Source organism: Sturnus vulgaris, chromosome 4 (genome assembly GCF_052056855.1).
Source record: "Sturnus vulgaris isolate bStuVul1 chromosome 4, bStuVul1.hap1, whole genome shotgun sequence".
Lineage (NCBI taxonomy): Eukaryota > Metazoa > Chordata > Aves > Passeriformes > Sturnidae > Sturnus > Sturnus vulgaris.
In genome coordinates, this window is record NC_142246.1 from 61,117,118 (window position 1) to 61,141,658 (window position 24,541).

Sequence of the window (24,541 nt, forward strand, 5' to 3'; positions counted from 1 at the left end):
ATCTGCATGCTTAAATGCCCATTACTTCTTAGACAAAGCACCTATAAATATCCTACTTCATGCTTACTAATATTTTGAACAGATATTTTTAACGACGCAAAGTTTTCCTACCTAAAAGCAAGGAAACAAGCAAGCAAACAAACAAACAGTTAAATTTGCATAACAATGGTAAAAACTGCAGAGATAAACTAGGAAAGTACAAAACCAATTTAAATTAGATAATGTAGTGGGTATGTTTCTGCAAACCAATACAGAAGTTAAGGAAGGGATCTCATTCAGCTGAAAATCTTATATTCAAGTTTTAACCCATGTAATACAGTAAAAGGATTAATAGACTGTTCTTATTGACTGAATAAAACTTGAGTCATTTAGCTGCAAATAGACACTTGAGATCTTTTGCATCCATTTCAGTGCTAAAATATAGTATTTCTACAACATTTACTGTATAATATACTAGTATGAAAAACAGCTGAATGAAATGGGGACCTTTACTGGTATATGAGTCATAAAAAGATTTCAGGCAGAAATATTTTAAATATTAATATTACTAAAATCATTTAAAGTACCAAGGAATGTGAAATCGATTTCTTTAGAAGTACAATTTATTTCACACTTTGCTACCAATTCTTTTGATCAGTTCTGAAATAATACATAAGCTGAAAGCAAAACAGCAAAACAAATTGCTTCTAGCAAGGAGGCACCAAGCTCTCAGTTTTTACAGGCATGCCTCAGTGTTTGAACTCGGGTTATTTACCTATCAAAAGACAAATTCCTCAAGATCTAATACCTGAATCAAGATCTATTCTCCAATTTAGCCATCAATGGTTCTGATCAAGCAAAGTTGTTAAGTATTTGCTAATACCTGAATATATGACTTGCCCCACCAAAGTCATTGAGAGTAACTGAATTGAAATTTAAACACGTATTTAATAAGTGAATTGCTGTAGCTTGAACTGTACCAATTTGAGAAATCAATCTAATTTTAAAAGCCTTACTTTACAGAATTTTTTAAAATATTCTGTTCATTAGAATTAACTATACAATGGAAAACAAAACCTCGCAGATTATGAATACATTTGCATTTAAGTACTGAAATTCCTGAATTTGTACAGTGTGGGTACAAATATTTCCTTTCTCACAACACATTAATAGTCTGGCTTCTGTAAGTAGATTATCTAACAGAATTAGAAAATTTCTCTTCCAGTTCCTCAGCCATTTGCTACAGCACTGGGTATAGAGTGTGCAGTTTCACTAAGGGACTGGCAGTTCCTAAGATCTGGTATGTCATTGTTATCAGATAACATAAACTATGGACTTAGACGTGCTGTAGCTGTCCCTTTCCCTCTATTATGTACAGCATTTAGGTTCTGAGGTACAGCATACCTAAGCTAGAAAACCAATGTGAGAATGAAATGAGGGGTAACTTTATACTGGCAGGTGTTTAAAAGAAAAAAAGAAAAAGAGGGAAAAAGAAAAACATAGCATATTTTATTAGCTACTCTAAAAACAAGTTTCAATAGAGTCCAGAGAAAATGCCTAAATCACATCCTGTGACTGACAGAAGACAGTCATTGGAGTTTCAGAAATGTCAGTCAGGACAAGCTAACTGTAACCTTCTTTCCCAGAAGCAGACCCTGTCTAGCTGTCCCCAGTCTGGCTGCCAACCTGCCAGGGAAGGCACAAGGAAGAGCCACCTGCACTGGCCACACCAGCAGAGCACACAGAGGCTGCTCCCTCCCAGCAGCAACCCCAAAAAGTGAGACCTGAGCTGAGGCCCCATGACTGCCAAGTGCTCTTCCTGCCACGCCTTGTGAAAACCAGATGTAAAGATATTTTCATTCTCTAACAGAGCAGTTTAAGCAATTTTTATGGCTCTGTCCTCAATTTTTTCAAGATATTAGAGCTAAGCAAACCCATAGTAAGGGCAGTTTGCTTCTTTTCAGTTCAGACAGGAACAATTTCTCAGAAATAATTCAGAGTTATACAAAGAATTCTCTTGATCTTAGAATATCTATTCTGATGTAACTATGATTTTACTAGTGCTGCACTGCCCTCCCCTCCAGTTCTTTTCCATACTCATATAAGAAGTGTCTTTGTGTTTAAGTGCCTGCATGTGGGTGTAAGGCAATAATAAAATAATAAATAAATCATAAGAAAATATGAAAAGTTATCATTTTTAAGTAGAGTCAAAATATTACCAAAAATAGATTTTGAAGTTTGGGAAATCACATTGGATATGTTAATATCAGAACTTCTAAATGCAGGATGTTTAATATATATATTTTATGTAAGGCTCATAATCTTACAAATATATATATAAACAAAGAAACTTTCATACTGTTTCAGAAGTAGAAACAAACAAAACAATGTCCTACAGGCATAGCCCTCAAAATTGAGGTTTTAAACTTTTTGTCACCAACTTGCATTCAGATTCTTGAGAACACCAATGGTCAGATAATTCTAACATACTGAAAAGGTGCTATGGGTTTATCTAATGGATTGTGCACTCAAACTTTCAACTCACTGCAGTAGTCCTACTCTTCTGGGTTGTATGAATGAGTAAATTGAAAACTGTAATGGATGAGGTGGAAATCCAGCCATTCATGGTGTTTTGGTGGCCATTCTTATGGGACATGAGACTCTTGAAGAGTAGGGTCAATATCAACAAGTTGCTAGAATATTCATTTTCATTGTTCCTGTGGGAAAACATGGAATTGTGATTTTTCTTATCATCAGGTAATAGAGTTTTTAATGTATTTAATATTTTTTGTTTCTCATGCTCTATTATTTTTGTATAACTAGATTATTGTAATTCTGCAGCAAGACTGCATTTAAGACTGTTTTCTTACAGAGGATGTTTTCTTGGCACATTTATCTTGACAAAAATCCACATTACACAAGGTAGTTTTTTGCTGCCATTAACCAAGCAAAATGTAATCTGAACCACAGACTGCAAAGGAAAATGACACCATGTTTTCAAGGCAAGTGTACTGGACACCATAACACCAAAACTGTGCAAAACTGTGTGGTGTATGGAAAAGTATTGAAGGAAAATAGCATTGCTGCATCTCAGGTATAATCAGAACCCTTTTCCCTCAGGTTTTCAAGAAACTGGTTAAGATAGGAAAAATCTTATTTACCCTAAACCAACAGAAGAAATCCTTCCTTCATTAAGAGACTGTTAACTTTCACGTCCAAATAAAAAGAACTGTCCTTCACTTAAAGAAATAAGTACTAAATTAACGACAAAAAAATTAGTTGAATGATCAGACATGCATCTCTTTCCTGAAGTTCTAGGTCTTCTTTAGTATTGTCAAGACAAACAATTTTTAATTTATTAATTCCCTCAGCATTTGAGTCAGTGCATTTTGTCAGGACAAAGTTCACTCCCAATATTAATTCTCTCACATTATTTGGTTTGTATTATCTTCGCCAGTGTTTAGCAGCAGTGAGACCCTTCAGGAACATGAAATTTAATCAGTTTCAAAATTGGGCCACTCCTTTCTCTGTACATAATCTATTGTCAGTGTCAAGATCAATCAGAAGTGCCTACCTTCTAAGAAGTCTCAAAGTTTTGGGGTTTTATGCCTCAGATAAGAAAACCATTAAATACCTATATGAATACAATTTTAAAAAAAGTTTAGAAATCACTTCAATGAAAGTGGAGCCTCTTGGAATGATGAGACTCCTTAAACTGGTATGCTAAGATGTTTTTCCAAGCATGTGATGCCATTTACTAAGCTGAAAATGTTACACTTCATTACTAATGGCTAAATATCACTTAGACATGAATAAAGGACAATATGGACGATTTAAAAGAAGGAAGTTTGAAATAATTTCCATTGAAGAGTATCCTTGGATGTGTATTCTGAATTCCCATTTGAGAGTTTGGGTTTTTTTTTTTGTGGTAACAATAATGAAAGCTTAAACCCAAACTCAGTGGTCTACTCAGACACCACTGACTTGAAGTTCAGCCTTCTAACTTCACATGCTCATTCTTCTCAACAGCCTTACTTTACTTGGGAGAAAAGAGAATAACATTCACTCTACCTTTTGTAGTTCTTTTACTTGCTAAGATCCTCCTTGATTTACCAAATCCATCCATCCATCTATATGGGCATAATCCATATAATGAGATGCAATAGATGTCATCAGATAAAATATACTGTACATACCAAATTCAGAATATCTGCACCCCACACATATTCTCCCCAGCTGCATGAGAGGAGACAAAATTCCCAGTTGTTTTGACACAGACTTTTCCAGAAATTAAGTTTATGGCCATTAATCACCTCTGACTGCTTTAATAGGGTCATTTTGAATGTGAAGATGCCTTTGCAAGTTCATAAATTTTCTTGATAATTTTGTGCCTGTGGCTTGTGTATCGTAATTCTGACAATTCATGCAGATAGCATTATGTCATAAATTACCAGATTTAGCTTGCTATGAATCTCAGTACTCACGAACACTGCCTCTATTATTTAAATGTGTAACATATCTGAAGTACAGGATTCAATAACCAAAATAAAGGAACACTTAGAAGAAACCCTAACACTTAGATGAGGAATGATTTGGGATGCAACTCTAATTGAAAGAGAAAAAAAATCCATGATAGCCTATACTTCAAAGAATTCTTGAAAGTCCAGTCTAAGGAAAAAAAAAAAATCTCACATCAAGTATTAGATTATAATACCTTATGCAAGATTTCTAATGACACAGAAACGTTTCACTTAATACTCTGCTTGCATAATGAGTCTGAGGAAAAAAACAAGTAAACAGTAACATTTAATTTAAAATTAGCCTAGATGGAGAACTCTCCATGACAAAATCTATAATGTTTAAGATGAAATCTATATTGTGAACTATTAATATTTTGTGGAAAAAATCATTAGGCTTGATTATAAACCAGACGATATGAAAAATATTATGAACATATCCCACTGCTATTGAAAGTAATTAGTTCTCAGGCTTTTAAACTTGCACACACTTATATTTTTACATCTGAGTAGCTCCACTGAAATCAATCATATATATCAAATTAAATTAAACTAATTTATACAGATTATACACCAAATCAAATAATGTTAAACACCAAATCCCTAGCAAATAAACCTTCTCTAACAAAACCAGCCCATTTGATACAAAGTGACTGCATTTTTGATAGAATAGGCTGTGGATTAATAATTTCAGTCTTTAATTACTGCATCAGATAATGACTATTTTGAACATATGCTTCTCTGCCCTGCTAGAAGACATGAATGAAAGAGAAACAAGTTCATATGCATGATCCTGTGTGTGCATGTTGGGGGAGGGAGGCTAAAGAGCAAAAGGAACCAAGTGGCAACAATTGGAGGAAATGGTGCCTGTAACAGCTGCTCCTTTCAGATTCCCCTAGAAGGAGACTGCCTGAGGTGGACCACGGCACAAAGGGATAAAGAAGATGAAAACTGATGCAAAGCAGGGAAATAACTGCTGAGACCCCTGAGTCTACATCCGAATAGTCCCAAGCTGTGTGGCAAGACCTCTTTAGCATGCTACAGAAGCTGGTGATGAACTACATATTACCATGAGGCAAACTGGCTCCTAGCAGTATTGTCTGCATGTTATGTGTAATGATAACCAGTGGGCCCCTGGGAACTGGAGGCAATGATTTCATCTCCGTAAGCATCTGAGCTCCCCTTGGATACAGAGACCATTAAACTGAGAACAGAAGGGGAAATTTTAGGCAACGATTTCCAACTGGAGAGTGAAGACAACTTCTGCTCAACAGTACTGTCAACCACTGATATTTTACTGCTGTCTATATTGATCACTGCAAAGGACAAAAGGAGCTAAAACTGTACCCTTTTTATTTGTCCCATAGAATACAGTATATTTTTTGAACTAAGTACTTAAAAAGTTTCTCAAGCAATATTATTGGTAATGCCATTATATTAGAAAATGCCACTATATTATTATCACTGAAAAGTATTGGTATTTCCTTTACTGCTAAAATAACATTTTGTATTCTTACCATAATGTTTAATTTGTTTTTGTACTACAGAGACCTTCTTGCCCTTGCACATGGCTTTCCTTGACTGTCAGGCATTTTTGCAGGACTAAAAATATTAGGTGCTGCCTACTGGTTACGTATTTAAAATGAGTACCAGAATATTAAAAAATTCAGGGTTACAGAAGCTTCTGTAAAAAAAATCTGCATGCAACAAAAAGAAATGCAACTTCCAAATGATTGCTGTAACTTTCTGACAGAAGACATGGGGGAGCAATGTAGTCAAAATTGATTCTGAGGAAACAATGCCAGGAAAACTAATATTTTTGACATTTTCAAGGGTAGTTTGATCCTTTGTATATTCTGGAGAGATTAAGATGCAGGCTTCTTTATTTAGCACAATTTTTTTGTCTTGCTGCTCTTCAGAATTCACACAGTATATTATGTGAAATGAAAAGTTAACTTAAGCTTCTGATAGTCTGAGAAAAGTTGCTCAGGTAAGAATGCCAGCATACTTGTCAGGCAAAAAAACAACTGCAGGTAAACTGAAGTACAAAAAATTCTGGTCTAATCCATTATACTATTTTCTTGCAAGAGATCAAATATGTTCTCATTGCTGTTGAAACTATTTTATAAATACAATTTTATAAATTTATATGGAGATTTTTAGTTTTGAAATATTTTTACATTCAGCTACAGGTTTAACTGCAATTCATTGAGAACAGGCTCCCCCTTTCCAGCATTCAATTGATTTATACAGAAGATATTCTTCAGGATTGAAGAATAATGTATAAAGGTGGTCAATAACTTCTAAAAAAATCATAACAAAAATGAAATCAGACAGAAATCTAGAACACCTTCTACACTGCAAGAGCCAAGCAAGTAATATTGATACACATGCTGGATTTATTCTGGGACTTCTATTGGTATGCTTCTGAGAAAAACAAACAAAACAAAAACCATCACAACAAATACCCACAATGAATGACCTCCATAGAACAAGTGCATTCATAGAATACTGAGCCATTCTGTAGTTACGAGAACAAACAGAAAGAGTAATTAGTCACCTGATTTTGTTGCAATAATCATGAAAAATATTCAAATTTATTTTCCACAGAACATTTTTAAGAAGGTCATGGAGGACTGTGACTGATGACTGGCACAAAAGAATCAAGTTGCTGCTTATCTTTGCTCTCACACTGACCTATGAGGAAGCAGGGAAACCCTCCTCCTAGACTAGAATTCCACATGCAGAGCTCTCTGTCTTAGGATTACTAAGGCTCAAGGGAAACATCAGAAGAGGAGTTTGAACTCAAGTATCCACAGCAGGAATTGCATCAGCATTACAGCTTTTCAAAAGCAACTCCTATTTCTTCTAAATTACGGATGTTCTAACAATCTCAGTGTGTGAGCTGATATATTTTTCATGGATGCTCACAAATACACTGTACCAAACTAATTTGCAAAACTGGTATTTTATACAAAAAACTAACTAAACAGAGACTGTTTGATATTCACATATATACAGGAAAAGGAAGGCTAGTCACATATAACCTCAACTGCCCATTTGTATTATTGCTGCAGATCCAAGCATGGAAGCCTGGACTCCATCAGTTCTAGAATTTATTGGAACCACAAATGCTTGAACCACATAGATCCCTGCCTACAGAACTAGATGAAATTATGAAAGGTCCATGAGCCAAGTCTCTCCAAGTTTTTTTCCACTCTGTAAATCCCAATCATGCCAAGGATGCAGAGGAAAGCACTGAGAAAGCTAAAACAAAGAATAAACTTACTGCTAGTGCTGTCTCATGTTCTCCAGAAAAATGATATGCTAGACTTAAGCAATAGGCTGCTTCTCCTTGGGTCTTTATATCACCTCCTAAAGGAAGGGTTAAAGGTAGAGTTACCAGCATGATCTTAACAAAATTACATTGGTACAGACAGCTCTTGCAGGTTCTTAAATAACATACAGATGTTAAAATAATGTAGTAAAATTTTCCCTTTCCTTATCTCCACCATGTATCTCTTTCTGAAAAAATAAAGTAGTAATTAAAAATAGAGGCTATGGAGTTCACCAAGGAAGTTTAGCAAAGTCAGAGAAAATACCTTCCAGTAATAAAGTACAATCAAATTAACATGTGTAAGGTTCTCTGTCATTAATTGTTTAATCATGGTCCTAGTGTCGTCACCTTAGAAAATTATAATAGTCTCTCTATATATACTCAATATAAAATAAAAGCGGCCAAAATTAGGAAATAAACCTTAATATATAAACACAAAATGTATCTTGACCCACACATTTTGCTAATGTGAATCTTAGTGAAACACCAAGAAAGAACCACCACTTGACGAATTCCATCTTTTTTATTCTCCTGTCTGTTTTATTACCTACTGTAGGGTAAAATAGCTAAAAAAATGGGTAACTTTTACTTTCAAGTAGTACTTATAGAAAATTCTGTACAGGCTGTTGCAAAGGTGCATCCCATCTTTCCATGCCAGGTTTTATTTCACCGATACTGGTCTAACTAACACTGCTTGCTGGTCCTTTTGCATGGCTCCCTCAAGAGAAAATAATCTATTTGATACCAAAATAAATATAAATTAATTATGTAGTATCACAATATACTCAAAAATTTCCCTCCAGACCATGAGTAGCCATAAAAAAAACCTCTAGATGAAATTGCATTAAAAATATAAAAAATTCCATTTTTTATGTTGCTCAATATCCATCTGCTCCATATTTTTCACAATAAATAGTGAAAAATCAACTCGAAGAATAAATGCATATTAAGGTATTTTGTAAAATACAAAACTAATTATAGTTACAATGAAAAGGGAGATTGCCTGCTTGCAGTTATAGACTCTTTCTGTCCAAACACACAGAAGCCTGCACCTAGTTTTGAAACTCTCTGAATGATGATAATTGTTGAGGCATAGCATTGCTCTATCTATAGAACTTAATATGTTACTTACAAGTATTAAAAGCCTGAAACACAAAAAATGGATGGTCTTTTCCAATAGTCAATATCCCTTAAAAGGAATAATAAGACAAAAGGATACAGAAATACAGTTTCACAGAAGAATAGTAAGTTAAAAGTTGCTAGGGACATAAAGAAGTTTCTTCCTTGCTTAAGAGGATTTGACAGTCTGAAGTGGGTAATATTAAATCCTAATTCCTAAAATACATCAACACAGATGATGGTCCAGAAGGACAAAATGGAGATAACAGATAACATCCAGTAGCCAGTATGGCTCTGGAATGAGGACTGGAGAACTCCTCAGAAAGAAGTTCCTAAAGCTTAAATTTAAAGAGAACAGCAGCACATATATTGTGCATAGTGATATGTTATACATGCCTCAGGAAGCTGTGAAAGTAATTTATCTGAAATTTGAAATAAGGGAACCAGAACATTTGCCTGGTCAAAATAAGTTTTGGAAAGACATCAGACCCATTTTGACAATCACTTAATATCCAGCACTTTTCAATAGCAATAAGAAGACATCCCTAGGGAATTTCATCAGCAGTCCTTCTAGTTCCTACACCTAATTTTAAGTGGAGGAGATGAACTGTAGCTGTAATTTAAGCATATATTATAGACAATAGCTGTAGAAAACACTACAAGCTGATATTATGACCTATAGAGTCATAACGTTATTTGTCACAGAACTTCTCTTAAAATTGGGAAAGTATTTTGATTTTTTGCCATTTTTTACAGTTTATCTATTCTAACTACTAGTCAAAGACTAGGTCACAGATTAAATGTTCGGCATACATTATTAAATGAAAAAACTTAATAGATCTGCTGAAAAAAATATTGAATTAATATGTATTTAAACAAAAACCTTCTTCATTGTGAGGGTGTTTGAACAGTGGCAAATCATTTTCAGAGTGGTTATGGAGGCTCCTCCTGTGGAAATACTAAAACTTGACTGGATGCAGTCGTGAGCAGCCTGCTCAGGACAACCTTATGATTTCCAGAGGTTTCTCTTCCTACCTCTGCTCCTCTGCAATTCTGTAATTTTTCCTTTAGGTTTAAAAGTATTTCTGTATATTAAGATATAAAATTTTGTTTGCTTACGATAAAAACCTGGGGTTTTTTTCCAAGTATTAAGTAACTACATAGAGTGAAAAGGTAACTTTTCCAGCAGATAATATAAGTCAAAAACTGCAAAATCAACAGTGACTAGCCAATCAAAATCAGTGACCTTAGCTTCCATCAGTGACCACACTTTCTGATTATGGGTTCATAGTTTTATATTATTGTTCCCACAAGGTTGTCAGGGGTTTTTTGAGATAAAGCTTTGAGGAACCTAAAAATTTTTTTGTTGTCAGGAAGAAGGTATCTTTACTTTAGTGAAACCTGCAAGTGCATTGATAGCATTTGTCTATGAGTTTCATAGGAAATAATCACCCAGTCAAACCCCTGGCACTTTCTACTTTACTCTTGGGAAGATCATGGCCTGAACATTGAATGAAGGAATAGGAAAGCATTATTTTCCACCTACCTTCTTTTGCCATCTTTAAAGCTTTTTTTAAGGTTTTGATGGCCTGTTGGTGTTCTTTATTTTCTAGCATTTTGTCTGCTAGCAATGTATAAATTCTCCAGAGTTGCTGACATGCCAGTGAAGCATAAGTGTGGCCTGTCTCATCCTTCCATGATGAGCCCTCTGTTATCTGATAAAATGCTTCAAAATACTCAGCAGCTTTTTTAATGTGACCTGAAAAAAAGTCATTTACAATTATAATCGGTGCAATCAACAAAAAAATTGTTAACGTTCATAGTCTGTAATAATTTTATCAGTAAAAGTAAGCTGCAGCCAAACATTCCACAGATTTTCAAGACTCTTCAATATGTAAATCCCATATCGCTGGAAAATATAGTCAAATTTCACAGTACCCAGTAACACCAGAATTTAAAATTATCACATATTTAATTAGCTTTCTTTTGTATGTTCCCAATGTTGAAGGGGCGTGATTCCACGGAGGCAAAGTCAGGATCCTCTAGAAAATAAATTTATTCTAGATTCATAAAGCCTTTATGGTTCTCATACATCAAAATCACATCTGAGCATGAATAATCACAATTGAAACCTTTCCTCAAGTTTCTCTTTCCATAATGAAAACCTTTGCTGAGAGATTTGAAGTGTGGAGGATAAAGGTATCAAAACTGTGGGGGAAAACTAAAAATCTTCATTGAAACAAATTTATCAATGAATAAAAGAATTATCATGCAAAGTAATTTCTTCAACAGTTATTGCAAGGCCAGGTCTGGTGAGTTTATCTAGTAGATTTACTGCAAGAGCATTAACCACTGATAGATTAATTATCGAGCCTGAAGTAATACACTCCAAGGTCTTCAAATGTAAGTTACTCAAACATCTTTAAGGCAAAGGAAAGTTTGAAGATAGAATTCAATTCATTTTTACATTCCAGTAGTTTTTCCTCTACCTTCAGCTGGATTTACCTCTGCACATAAAATTGAGTCTAGAAGATTTCCATACCTGCTGGACAATGAAAATTCAAAGCCCTTGGAAAGAACAGAAAAGCTTTTTCTCATACATAATGGGTATTGCTGGAAAGCAGGTAAGATAAGACTATTTGCATTAAAAATAATTTTAAAGAAAGCATTCTGGTCACAATATCTTGTTTAGCAGACTATTCTGTAGCAGGGAGAACTGTGAATGTGACCCTGCCTTCAAAAGTTTGTGTGATGCAGGCATCTTGTCCCATAGATCATCAATATATCAACTGTATTTCTATTAACAGTTGAAAAGTTCATTTAGATGTTTGCAGTTTACATCTCTTCTGAGATGTGATTTACAAAGAACTACTGCTGTTTTGCAGTCTCTTTTTTACAGTGCTGAATTCAAATTGCAAAAAGAAACAGGAAGGAGAAAAGTTGTTTCCCAGTTGTAGGAAAGGAAGGGAGAAAAGCTTGGAGAAGGATGTTTAAGCATTCCTAGAGAAAATGAGGTTATCCCCCAGGCCTCCAGCCAACCTAGAGGCAGCAGAACAGCTATGACAGATTTCTCTTATTAACTCAATTTAGATTTGTCTTTTGCATATGTTACCCCTTCATAACCATGCTTTCAACTTTGCAATATAAAACATAACTCATCTTTATTAGAATTAAATTTATTTTCATATTAAGTTTCTCCAATGATTAAAACGAGTTCAACTAAAACTGACAAGCACAAGAAACTCCTCTCTCAAAGACACAATTAATTAAATGAATGTAATAGACAAATAATTTTATGGTTTTACAGCCTACAATTCATGTAAGAATCCCAGAGGACACAACAGGTGCTGAAGAGCGCAGTGCCAGGTGAAAGGGGAGACAGCAGGCTTTGTTCAGTTCCATCCTAGCTAAGGACATGTATTGGAGAGATGGCTCAAAACATTGGGAAAACAGGAAAGGTTCTATACATTCTTCCCAAAATATCATATGCTTGACATCAGACTGCACAAATAGAAAGCCAAAGGGAAATGATCACAATCAGTGCAAGCTGTTTACAGATTTCCTGACAGTAGATGTAACAGAAAATAGAGTTGTAGATTTGCTAAAGCCAAATGAAAACCCTTACCCCTTCTCAAGTGCCTGACAATTTGAGTTTTTGTCTATCTGGTTCAGCTAAGCTCTTAGGGCACAGTCAACATGGATGTCAACAGAATTTCAGTTATCCAAGTTGCTAAAGGCAGATTTAATATATTGAAGAAGCTTATGTTGGACTTGTGACAAATGATGGAAAGTTGAGTTAAATTTAATATTAATAATCGGCAGAACCAGAATTTTGTTCACTTGGTTTCTCAGAAGCACATACCAAGACTCTTCATTGGAATTCTCCCCTAAGTTCATTAATGAATAGATTGCTCTTTTGAAAGGGTATTACCATACATTTGAGTCATTGGGATATACTAAATGTGTAATTGATTCTTTAGCAGCATTTGATTCATGTGTTACTCAAAAACTTTTAGTAAGAATGGGAAGCAGCAAACAAATGAGTGGTATCACCATGGAGCTGAACAGTATCTGAGTTTCTCCTGACACTGAAACACCATCACTTAACAGGACACATCATTTAGGTAAATAAGCTTGCAATCTTAAGGACTATTGTTCAGGTTGTTAGAACTATCATGTGTGGTGATTCTTACCCAAGCTCCCTCTCCTGCAGTATCCCTTTGAGAAAGTTTCCATCAGACTAGAAACTCATGCATTCCACACACCCCATAGTTCTGAAGAGTCGACCTAACTCTAAGAGCTGTGACCTGACACTCCTTTTGCCAGACCTCAGTCAAACCTCTTTGGAAACAATCCATCTACACCAAGCTTCAAAATGACACAGTAATATGATTTCTTTTTGGTAGTATTCAAATGGATCGATATTACATTTGGCTTCACTGAATTACCAAGACAGATCATGCAGAAAAATGTAAAACAATCTAACAGAAATAGTAAAAAGAAAGTGATGCACAGAAAGCCAAAATACCTGTTAGTTTCATAAACAAGGAAGAGATGGAATTCCTGTCATGAAAGCCCTTACACGGCTGAGAATTTGCTTACTGAAGACTCTTTCAAATAAAACAAGCTATTTGGAGACTTCTCAAAGTCATGGAAGGTAAAACGTTTTAGACTTTGGAATTCATTCTTCCATGAAAATAAACTGAAATCCCTTGTTGCCATTGGCAAATGACACATCAGCCTGTTTATTTAATCCTTAATGCTTCTGTAAAACCCACATGTTGTACAAAAATAATATTTTCAAGGGGCTGATTCGTTTATTCCCTGTCATGAATCAGTTCAGCTGGAACTGATCAGGACAGTGCACTGCAAGTTTTAAACACTGAACTGCTTCAAGTGTTGGCTGCAGACATACATAGAATGCTATCTGAAAATCTTGAAAAACATTAAAAGCAATTAGCCAATTGCAGAACATTTCTGAGAATAAGAGCATTTTTAACTCACTTAGACAGTGACAAGGCAGAGTTTTAAATTACTTTTATTATGAACTGAAAAAAAACCAAAGGAGAATGAATGGAAAAACAATGGAGTAAGAAAATCACTTGAAACAGTTTGTATTTTGTATTATCACTTGAAACAGAAATGTATTTTTATAGGTATAGAAATTCAAAGAGAAAAATCAAGAAGGTGTTTCTAGGAAATCCATGTTTGAAAAATCTATTTGCACAATGTTACACAAAGCAGTAAAGCAATTTCCAGTTGGCAACATTAATAGCAATTGCATATTTATTCTCACACTGCCATGCAGAATTTATCTGTGGATACCAAATGGAGTTGGAGAATCTCTCTTCTCTTCTTATAAAAGGAATCAAAACCCAGAACGATAACTCATACAACATATGTACTATCACTACTAAAATTTTATACTTTTATAATTTAGTTTAATATAACTCAGGGCATAACAAAGGAAATCCTACCAGCAATAGCTTCATCTTAAATATGGGAGGATAACGTTGTCAAAATAGAATTTTGGGAAAATCAGTTTTAAACAATTATATATGAATATAAGACATTCTGACACAGATTTGTGCTACACTTTTCACCGAGTTGCTTTGAAGTAAAAAAATATATTCATTCAAGCAAAATAATTCAATGTAATTTTGTAAATATGGAAAAGAAATGTTTTTAGATTATCTAAAAGTTAATTTATAATTCCCCTTCTTAAAACCCAATCCAAAAATACAGATTTGTTATATCAAAATAGATACCAACCAAAAGGGGTATATATAGAGACTACTATTTTGCCTTTTTTTTTTAAGTAGAAAGATTGACTAGATATTAACACAAATGGGTTTAAATGTGAAGCTGCCATAAAAGCAGGCACATAAATGTAATTCTCCCAGCCGCTATTTTGATGCACATTTTTGATTCCATGAATATTTTATGAAATGGCCCAAACTAAAGCCATATAACATTCCTGCATTACTGATGCTTACGCCCGTAAGCTACAAACATTAGAGGCATGATTGAGTGCATTAAAATGAACTCATTCAGCAGTGCATTGATTACTTGAAGGAGGGGAAAAAAAAAAAAAGTTACTCCCACTTAAGAAAACAACACACAAACCTGAAGTTTTCAATACTGAAATTAGAGACTCAAATTTGAATAATGTGGTATTTAATAAATAAAGGCAGTGCAAAACTATCTAGAATTCTCTACATACATTACTGACTTTAATTAGGTGAAATGTTAATTAGGTCCACAGATTGCTTCCAGTAGTGTACAGGTAATTTAAAATGTCACAATCTGCAAAATGCAGTGACTGACCTGCTCTAGCTCCATGCCTCAGCAATACTGAGAGTACCTAATGATTTCCTTTCCTATCAGCTTGTATGTTTGCCAATGAAAATAATGCCACAGAAACAACTGCACAAGGAAAGTGACAGGTCTGTTAGGTAACCTAGCCCAGCAGCACCACTAGAAGCAGGAAGCACATTTAATCCTAAATTGCAAACAGTTGTTGAGGGCTTCAGAAAATATTCCACTGTAGATTAAAACAACTTAAAGGAAAAATAAACTTTGAGTATATTACAGTATATTTTAATCTAGAGCATCTTTTGCCATCAGTTATTTCACTATATGAGAACACAAAATCTGGTTGAAGCATCAGTTAATGGTAATGAAAACCAAAAACGCTATTATCTTCTAAAAGATACACGCTCACATTTCAGTCTAACTGCTTGAACTACTTGTATTATGCTCAGTTTCTGTGTTCAATTATGACATCACTACTCATGCTGAAATGCTTAAGTCTGCCACAGAGATTGTTACAAAAGTGTTTTACAGAGGTGTGTTCACAAGAAACATAAAACAAGGCTCTCATTCAGCAAACACCTCTCCTTCAGTTGAACCACCTTGGACTCCTGAGGTAAAAAGAACTGTAAAGGAGCCACTGGGATAGCTCTCACATCCAATAACCTTAATTCATGGGCCAGCTGAAAAAACATGAAAAAAAATTGCAAAAGGGATTTAAGATAAAATTTTGCAGTTTCTTAACTTTCCAACATCCACCTCAAACAAAACCAATCATCAACCAACAATCAAAGGGAGTATTTTTAAGATAATGGATAAAACCTTTTATTAATTTACGTCAGAGAAGATGATTTTTTTTTCTCAGCAAGATTTCACCATGAACTTTAGCAAAATGATATAGGCTGTTCATAAGGATATTGCAATTGACCATGCTGGCTCATCATGGGGTATTCTGACCATTCCTCCAGTTTGACAATACACCAGTCCAAGATGCCTAAGGCCAACTGAGAAGTAGAGAACTTGAGGACACAAAGGAGAAAGGAAGAGAGAAAAGGAAAGTTGAGCTTCACACAACCTGAAATGCAGCATTGGTGGACTGATTGCAAAAGGACAGTATTTTATCTTCCCTTCTCTGGGTGAAGGGCTGCCAGGCTAGCCCTAGGTACTGCACTTTAGAGGACGATACATTATTTCTGTTTACATTACTTAAACAAATGTGTGCTGTCTGAAAAGAAAATCATAAGTGTAGTAATCCAGTGAGCATTAGAGCATATGTAGTCTTGTCCTCTGAGACCTATATTACTTGCCTTAAAACTCAAGCACTCAAAATACACCTACACAAACCTAGAGGGCAGTGCAGACTGCAGAACCCACAGCAGGGCAGTTCACAGATGCTGTATCAAACCTGTTCTAAAAAGGGCTTGCTTAAAGTGTTCTGTCACAGACACCTCACAAGGTAGGGATAATGCTGGCTTTTCTGGCTGCCTGGCTGCTCTCTAATCCCTTCCCCTTCTGCTGCCAGCACTCCTGAGCTGCAAACAGGAGGGTTTTCCCACAGGCAGCTGAAATGACAGCTGCTTTGGGAATGATGTACTGTGGACCAGCAAGGGGAAAAAAAATGACAACCAAACGGGTCCCAAATGAAAATTCCACTAACTTGTCTGTCTTACATTCATATTCAAATGAACCATTGTGCAAAATTCTCGTTTACAATTAAAATTCCTTTATCTTTTTAGGTTAACATATTTTATGAAAGCAGCATTTGTCAGAGGCCACCTTCTGATTTGTTTGATTATATATAAATAAACACTTTTTGGTATGTATCAATTTTAATCTGGAGGGCAACACTGAAAACAATGTTGAGCATTAGCTGAATGATCACACACCCATTTTAGAGAGAATGGAATTCCTGCTTTACAGTATTATTCAAGCCTTCTTTCATGCTTTCAGAGCACCAAAATGCTTTCAATATGCAAAGGCTACCCAAGATGCAAAATGTATTCAGGAAGCTCACACTGTAAGGCTCCAGGCTCTGGATAAGAGCAGGCCCACACTCAGTGGGAGGCTCCCCTTTCAGGTTTCACAAATATTTCAATGTCTGTGGGTGGATATCTAAATGCAGAAAGGGAAGGGAACACAAAACTCGTGGAAGAATGAATTGAAATCTAGTTTTTCAGGGCTTAAGAGATTTTAAGTTTAACAAAAATAATGAAAACAATCATATTAGTATTTAGCCTCAAAGATTAATAGGATCATTATTTTTAAATAGAGAAAGTGACACTAAAGCAGACTCATTTCACTAAATTACTTTTTTGCTAAGTCATGTCAAATGCTTGCCTTGATTTAAATACTTTTTTGGCAGTTTTTACATTTTATTCAGGTTCTACTTTTTATATCTTCTGATAATAAATTTATTATCAGATGCAGTGCTTCAGCACTGTAGCTGTTCTGTGGTGCAGATGATTTACTTCAGAAGTGCAGTTGGATTAATGACCTGCTAAGATCCCAGCCAACCTGAATGATGCTCTGAAGAATAAGATATATTTTTATCAACAGCTTCATGTTTGCTTTACCTATGGCTGCTCCAGATTATTGGTAAAGGGTGAGGACATGCAACCCTGGCAGCTCTCAGTGACACTGGAAAGGCACCTCTGGAAGCAGCCTCCTTTATCAATTACTGAAAGGAAACAATGCCTCCAGGAAAGTTTATGATAACTGCCAGACCAACTACAGTATGCCAAGACCTCTCAAAGCTTTGAAGCAAATGAAAAAAACCCTGTGAGTGAGAGGGCAGCTTCATCTCAGTACTAGTCATTAAGCAGTAAATAATTAAAATACCCTGGAAAAGACAGGTAAAATACAAGCAGCAATGTCAGTAATAGACATGAAAGAGAAGAGAAGGAAAAAGAATTTAAAAAAGCAAAGAAATAATTCATTTGAAGTTTTAATAAAGTTTCATTTGCAGTCTTGTTTAAAGATATATCAGACTTTAGGGATGTAACCTAATTACATTTTTATTCTAAGTTCTATTCAAATATCTTGGACTTTGAATCTTTAACACAGATCAAACACAGTATAATTTACTCATGGCTATCAATACTTTAAAAAGATCTCTTCATTAAATGTCATAGTCTTAGGAACATGCACATAAAGCAAACAGCAATATTTGATACCAAAAACATTTAGAATATGATTCATACAGAAGTATCTATATAAACAGCTCACCTGAGTGCAAAATATTATATTCAAGCACACATCAAATGGTTTTTTCTAAAATATTCCTGATACCTCTTTCAGAGTTCAAGTAAACAGCCATAGCTTTTTTACAGTAGTTTTATGACTTGAAAATGAACTTTACAATCACTGAACACACGAATGGAAACTAATTTAGGATCTTTTTCTCATATGTCAAAACTTTTAATGACAATGCAAATGACAGAGTTCAGAATCAGCACCTGTGCACTGCTGTGAATAATTTGAAAAGCTTATTAGAAAGCAAGAATACAGACCTGCCCCAGGTGTTACAGCAGAACTAAAAGATTTTCCATGTAGATTCTCCTGGAGTTAGGCCAGGAAAGTGGGAGTGACCATTAAAGGATTATGGAAACTTACTTTTTCTCAGTTTAAAGAATGTTACTACTTCCCTGTGCTTTATAATAAACCTTGATTTAAATTGGTTGAAGCAAAATCATGTAGAAAGTACCACATTTTCAAAGGATTTCTTTTCAGAAATAGGAGCACTACAGAATTCTCCCTGAGTTCTCTTATTCAAAAGATCTTCATTACCCACCAAAACCTTTTAAAAATAGAACCAAAATATAATTTTATGAAGAATATTTTTATGAAATTAACAGACCACTTTTGCTTTCATGTAGCGTGTTCAGAAGCTTTTTTCAGACTTTCTTAAGACTGTACTAATTTGAACTGAAAATACTCTTAATTTTTATAACATCAATTCAAGACACTACTTGTTAGTTCAATGCCAGCAACAATCCTGTAATAATAAGACGTAATTTACTGGGAAACTACTTGTTGCACTTGCAGGAGGATGAGCTCAATTATTTAATAAACCTGTTCAATCTGTCCTCCCAAGAATCTAGCAGGATTTATGGCTGCTTTTGACTGCTACTGACTGACAGAGAGAAGCAGAATATCCAAAGAGCAACTCCAAGCCATTTCCTGCTTAAACTTTTTGCTCTACAATCATGTTTTCCCCAGCCAACTTATATATTCAATTATCAAGCAATCAGAAAACAATATAACTGCTGTGTGAGATAAAGTGCAGAATAACAAAGGGGAATTAGCTTCAGGTGATGTGGTGAAAAATCAATGACTGGAAGTACAGTAAATGGTCAAACTGGGTATGCAGAATTTCATGTCCCATTAATGGAAGAATTCTTTCTGTCTTTAAAGTTCCCTGATGTGGACACTCTAAGTGTACGAACTTAAGATTTAGCAACAAGTTTGTGTAGTCAAAGACAAGGGATTTGGAAAGAAGTAAGTATGTTCCTAGGTCTAAACTATTCCTACGTGCCTTTTTCTGAATAAGCTATTTGGAAAAAGAAAAAAATCATAACTAGGAATAAATTTGAGAAGTTTGCAGTTTGGGGAGGGGGGAATATCATGATAAACCAATGGTATTTGGTTACTACTGGATTTAATTATATATATATTCTGTTGTATAAATATGTATGTTCTCTCCAGACAATGAGCAGTACAGAGTCACTTTTAGGGTAGTCTCCACAGGGAACAAACCCACATGATCATCCTGCTCTTCCACAACTTTGGAGTGAGTTTCAACCAAATTTGGTAAGATGTCAATAGGACAGTAAGTTCCTACCACGTTTTTAGAAAATTAATATCTTGAGGATAGACATTGATCCAAACTTCAGGTAGACAGAAAGGCAGGCAGAACTTGCTGCACATGTTGAGACAGCAGCACCCTGCTTGACCAGGGAGCAGCATGTTCTCATCTAGCTTCAGTTTATCACAGCACACACTGAACCTCACCAAGTACAACTGCTGCACAAGCACAGAGGAAAGCGTACTGTATAAATGCAGAACAAACCTGTGGTTCCTGTCTGAATGGATAGATAATCTCTGAATCTTTAGAGCTATGACTCTCCTTTAGGCCACTGTCATTTAAATGCTTTTCCTCTTTTTGGTCCACACAATGACAAATTTCATTATAAAAAGAAAGATAATGATGAGCTTGATGTTTTATCAAAAATCACAAACTTAACTGAGTATAATTTTAACCCAAGATACGTGGTTTACAGAAACAAATCTCTGACACAGACAAAAGGACAGACAAAACCTATATTTTAGCTGATAATTTGAGTTGCTTTTGTTCCTGAATGAAGAGATGGGACTCATTTTAAGTTGCCTTCTTCCAGTGTCTAGCCTGGCCTTGTAGATACAACGGTATGGAGATCTCAGACACTGGGCACAGGCCTTATGGGGGAAGCAACACGGTTAAATGGATAGGCTGGATCGTTCAAATGCACCAATTCTGTTATCACTGACAGCTCTGCACTCCACAGGTAGCAAGGAAGAAATTCATCTCCCTTCACAAATGCTGTCCTCCTGGTTTGTTTTATTTACCAGCTGTTTGCAATTATGCAATCAGATTGTAAAGCAGAAAATTTCTACACTGTACTATGGAGGATTTGCTATTTAAGTGGGCTTGGCAGACTTGCAGCACAGATAACAACATAAAGCTCTATTAATGTAAAAGGTGCACATGGGCCACCCATACCACAGGTGAGTTTTATTCTGGCTATACTTAGGAATCTCCTAAAAAGAAACTATATTTTTATGTAATTAAAATGAAATTGCAAATTGTTCACACACAAAAGCATATGAAATTTGATAAGCAATTTTAACTTTTGCCTTTTTAAACCTTTTTAGTACTTCATTTTGCAATATTAACATTCTCTTTTTTATATCTGAATATAAATTATTTCTGCCTGAAGGCAAACCAATTGGGGAAATTCTGCTTAAACGTGCATATTTCCTCTGCATAGATACTCATGAATTTATGCTGAGTTTCTCTCAATTATTTATACATTACAGTTTTCAATTAAAAAACACTTGCCATAAACAATTCAAAATACAAAATCAACAATTTCTTAGTAAGAATGGATTAGTAAGAATTTCTTGACTAAGAACAAAAAAATAAAAAGTTTAGGCTTTTAATGTTCCAAAACCAAAATATGTCATGAACTATCTTTAAATTGTTGTTCAGCAAATATATCCAGTAATTAATAGCTAAGCTTCATAACTCAAATCCATCCTGTGCAACCTGTTTCAGGTGTACCTGCTTTAGCAGGGCAATTGGACTAGGTGATCTTCAGATTCCTTCCAATCCAGCCATTCTGTGAAATGCCCTTTAAACACAATCAGAACCTTGCCATCAATTTCTGCAATGCCTTGATAAAATACTTGAATTTCAATACGATGGCAAAGTGATAGGGAAAATCCTACACCTCAGTCTCAATTGAGATTGTTAAAATCTGCAAGAATCCTGTGGTGGTTTTTTTCCCCAACAATTTAATTAAACTTATAAGTCCCTCCCATTTTGTAGGTCTTCCAATCAGGAGAGTTTCTATTAAATTCCAACATATGAAATAGACTGTATTTTATCCATGATTGCAGCTAAATCAATTACACCTTTTCAAATTAATCAGGTGCAATGTATTAATAGTTTTGGGGTAGGTGCAAAGTAATCAGAAGTGATCAACTCTGACGTAACATTGCTCTGTTTGAAAAGCAATCAGCCCTTATTATTGCTTATAATTAAGGCAGAGTTGGATTAGGACTTATAAACCCTTCATCGATTTGCAGAATATGGCAGATTTTTGAAATGTCTAAGCTATTTTAGAAAAGACTAAGGGAATTAATTCCTTGTCGAGGTCTCCTAAGACCTGCAATCTAAAAAACACACACAGATGGACAAAACTGGGTTTCTGGATTAGCTGTGTGTTGTGGGAATCAGCTCTGAGATTCCCAACATTGCTATTTCCTTCACACTCGCTCCCTTTCTCTCACCACCTCTGCCTGCCTTCAATCTTTTCAGCCTGTAAAGATTTTACATAAAGTATTACCTCCACTTTTGTTGATCCTTATGTGCTAGCAGAATATAAATCTGATGACTAATTCAAAGTCACCACTGCCCTGAGACTAATGGCATCATTTCCACACATTTTACAGCTCTCATAGCAGGGGAGATCCAGGTTCTGGCATGGCACTGATATACATTTGTAATTAATTGTCAAACTTTTATTCACTGGACTCTACTCTGACACTTATATGCTTTCTCAAACAGTTATTTAAATGTATCTAGAAATGTTCCCATGCACTGCAACTGACAAGTACCCTATTTTCAGATGTCTGCTTGTGCTATGCTTTTGAATAATATAGAAATTTATCTGGTTTTGTTGTAACATATTTGAAGCAAAGCGCTCCTACAAGTACAGATTCCCTTTTTTCCTCTCAGACTGCTCTTTTTATTGATATAAGTTATCTTAAACTTTGGGATGCATATATTTAAGGTGTATATCACTTCATGCTTGATAGGTGGTAAGCATTTAGCAGAAAACAGAAAGCACTCATATATTGCAATGATGAAAGAACCTATACAAAACAACACTAGACATGGTGTTTTTCAGTGCACTCCAACTGTTTCCTCTGCAAGACAGAACAGTGCAAACCTCAAGTTTACAATTAACTTCAGCACAAAGCACACTAATATAAACTATCATAAACTATGATTATAATCTTACTCTTTGATATGCAGAACATTGCAAACATTTATAATGACTGATATTACTTCTGAAAATGCATTGAAGGCACAAGAGGAAAGTATTTTTTTAAACTCACATTTCTTGAGAGATTGTATCACAAAGCCTGTGCTTACTTGGAAAACAAGTAATTCTCCATTTAATATGAGAAAAATGTGTTATGTCATTGCATTTTCAGTGTCTGTAAAGTGACATTAGCACATTAAAGAGCTATATGAAAAAATAAGTAATAAATGAGTAACTAAAGTAAAATAATGGGCAACTAAAGTAATAAAATGACTTATTATCAGCCCTCTGAGGAATGACAAAACTAGGGGGACAGCAGAGCTAATTGAACAGTATCAAAATCTGAACACTCTTACAATAATCAATGAATACTTCAGACCTTATTTTACAGGCAGAGTATTTTGGGGAAGAGGTTAAAAATCTCATTCTGTGAAGAAATGCCATTAAAATCATGCTTGCTCCAAGCAGAACATTCCATTTGTGTCTGCAGCAGGCTACTCACTTATTATTGTTTTCTTTCCCTTACTGGCAGCTACTAATGGCCTGCATCCAAATATCATGACTGAAGTCTACACCACTGACACCTCAAATATTTAGCTTTGAAGATTAATGAACATCAGGTTATATCCAGCCTTTAGGACAGGGACCAGGCTGAAAGTCAAAGAACTTTAAATTTGATTAAACAAAAATTACCCAGCAAATTTATTGATTTTCTTCCAAGGCAAACAGCAATCTTTACAAGTCCATGTTTAACTTTATACTCCCAAGCAATCAGTCCTAAGCATATATAGACAGATTCCTTTCCCAAGTAATGAAAAATACACTATTGGATGAGAGAACTGCAAAGAACTGGGACCAGATGTTTACATTTATTCCTGTAGATACACCCTCAGAGAAGTGGCAGTCTGACTAATTTGGTTCACAAATTACCAATTTATAAATAACGGAACAAAAAATTGTAAAATAGCAGAATTAAAATTTTGTTTACAAAACCATTAAAACTGATGCAATATTATACAATGCCAACCCAATATATCCTTTTACACTTTTTCTCTAATCAGAACTGGCCCTTGAATCAATTTTTCACCCTTGGAAATACAAAGTGCATGGAATACATCTGCTGTCTTTTTTTCTCAGTGGTCCCTCAAAGCAAATCTTTTGCTGACTCTCTCAGCTTCTTTATTCTTTTTACCTCTCTCTGGAAAGAAAATACTTGCAACAGACAGAGCCCACAAATTCAGTGGAGCTTTACCCTGGGCAGTGAAAATCCACTTTGCTTTATCTCTCTTTACTAAGGTTAATAAGAAGCTTCTCCTCTAAAAGTTTCTAATATTCTTCAGCAGGAAAATAAAATTTCTGCTCCTCTGATCATCTCAGGCTATTTCATAACTTTACTTATGTGCTTTGGTAATGGGCCTCAAGATATTTAAGCATTCAACAACTTTTGCTTAAGACATCATAAAAGTAGA

At 35.1% G+C, this 24,541-nt stretch overlaps 1 protein-coding gene across 2 annotated transcripts in view; it reads right to left on the reverse strand.

Annotated features, from left to right (window-relative positions):
• TTC29 (tetratricopeptide repeat domain 29) overlaps window positions 1-24,541 on the reverse strand; it is a 114,180-nt gene that overhangs the window by 59,296 nt on the left and 30,343 nt on the right. For both annotated transcript variants that reach the window (XR_015803350.1, XM_088164086.1), the window contains exons 6-7: window positions 10,499-10,711; window positions 7,786-7,871 (exon numbers count right to left, since the gene is read on the reverse strand). Coding sequence is in view for 1 of the 2 variants with exons in the window: in XM_088164086.1 (XP_088020212.1) it covers window positions 7,786-7,871; window positions 10,499-10,711 (299 nt within the window). In the remaining variant the exon portion in view is untranslated. The remainder of the gene's footprint in view (window positions 1-7,785; window positions 7,872-10,498; window positions 10,712-24,541) is intronic.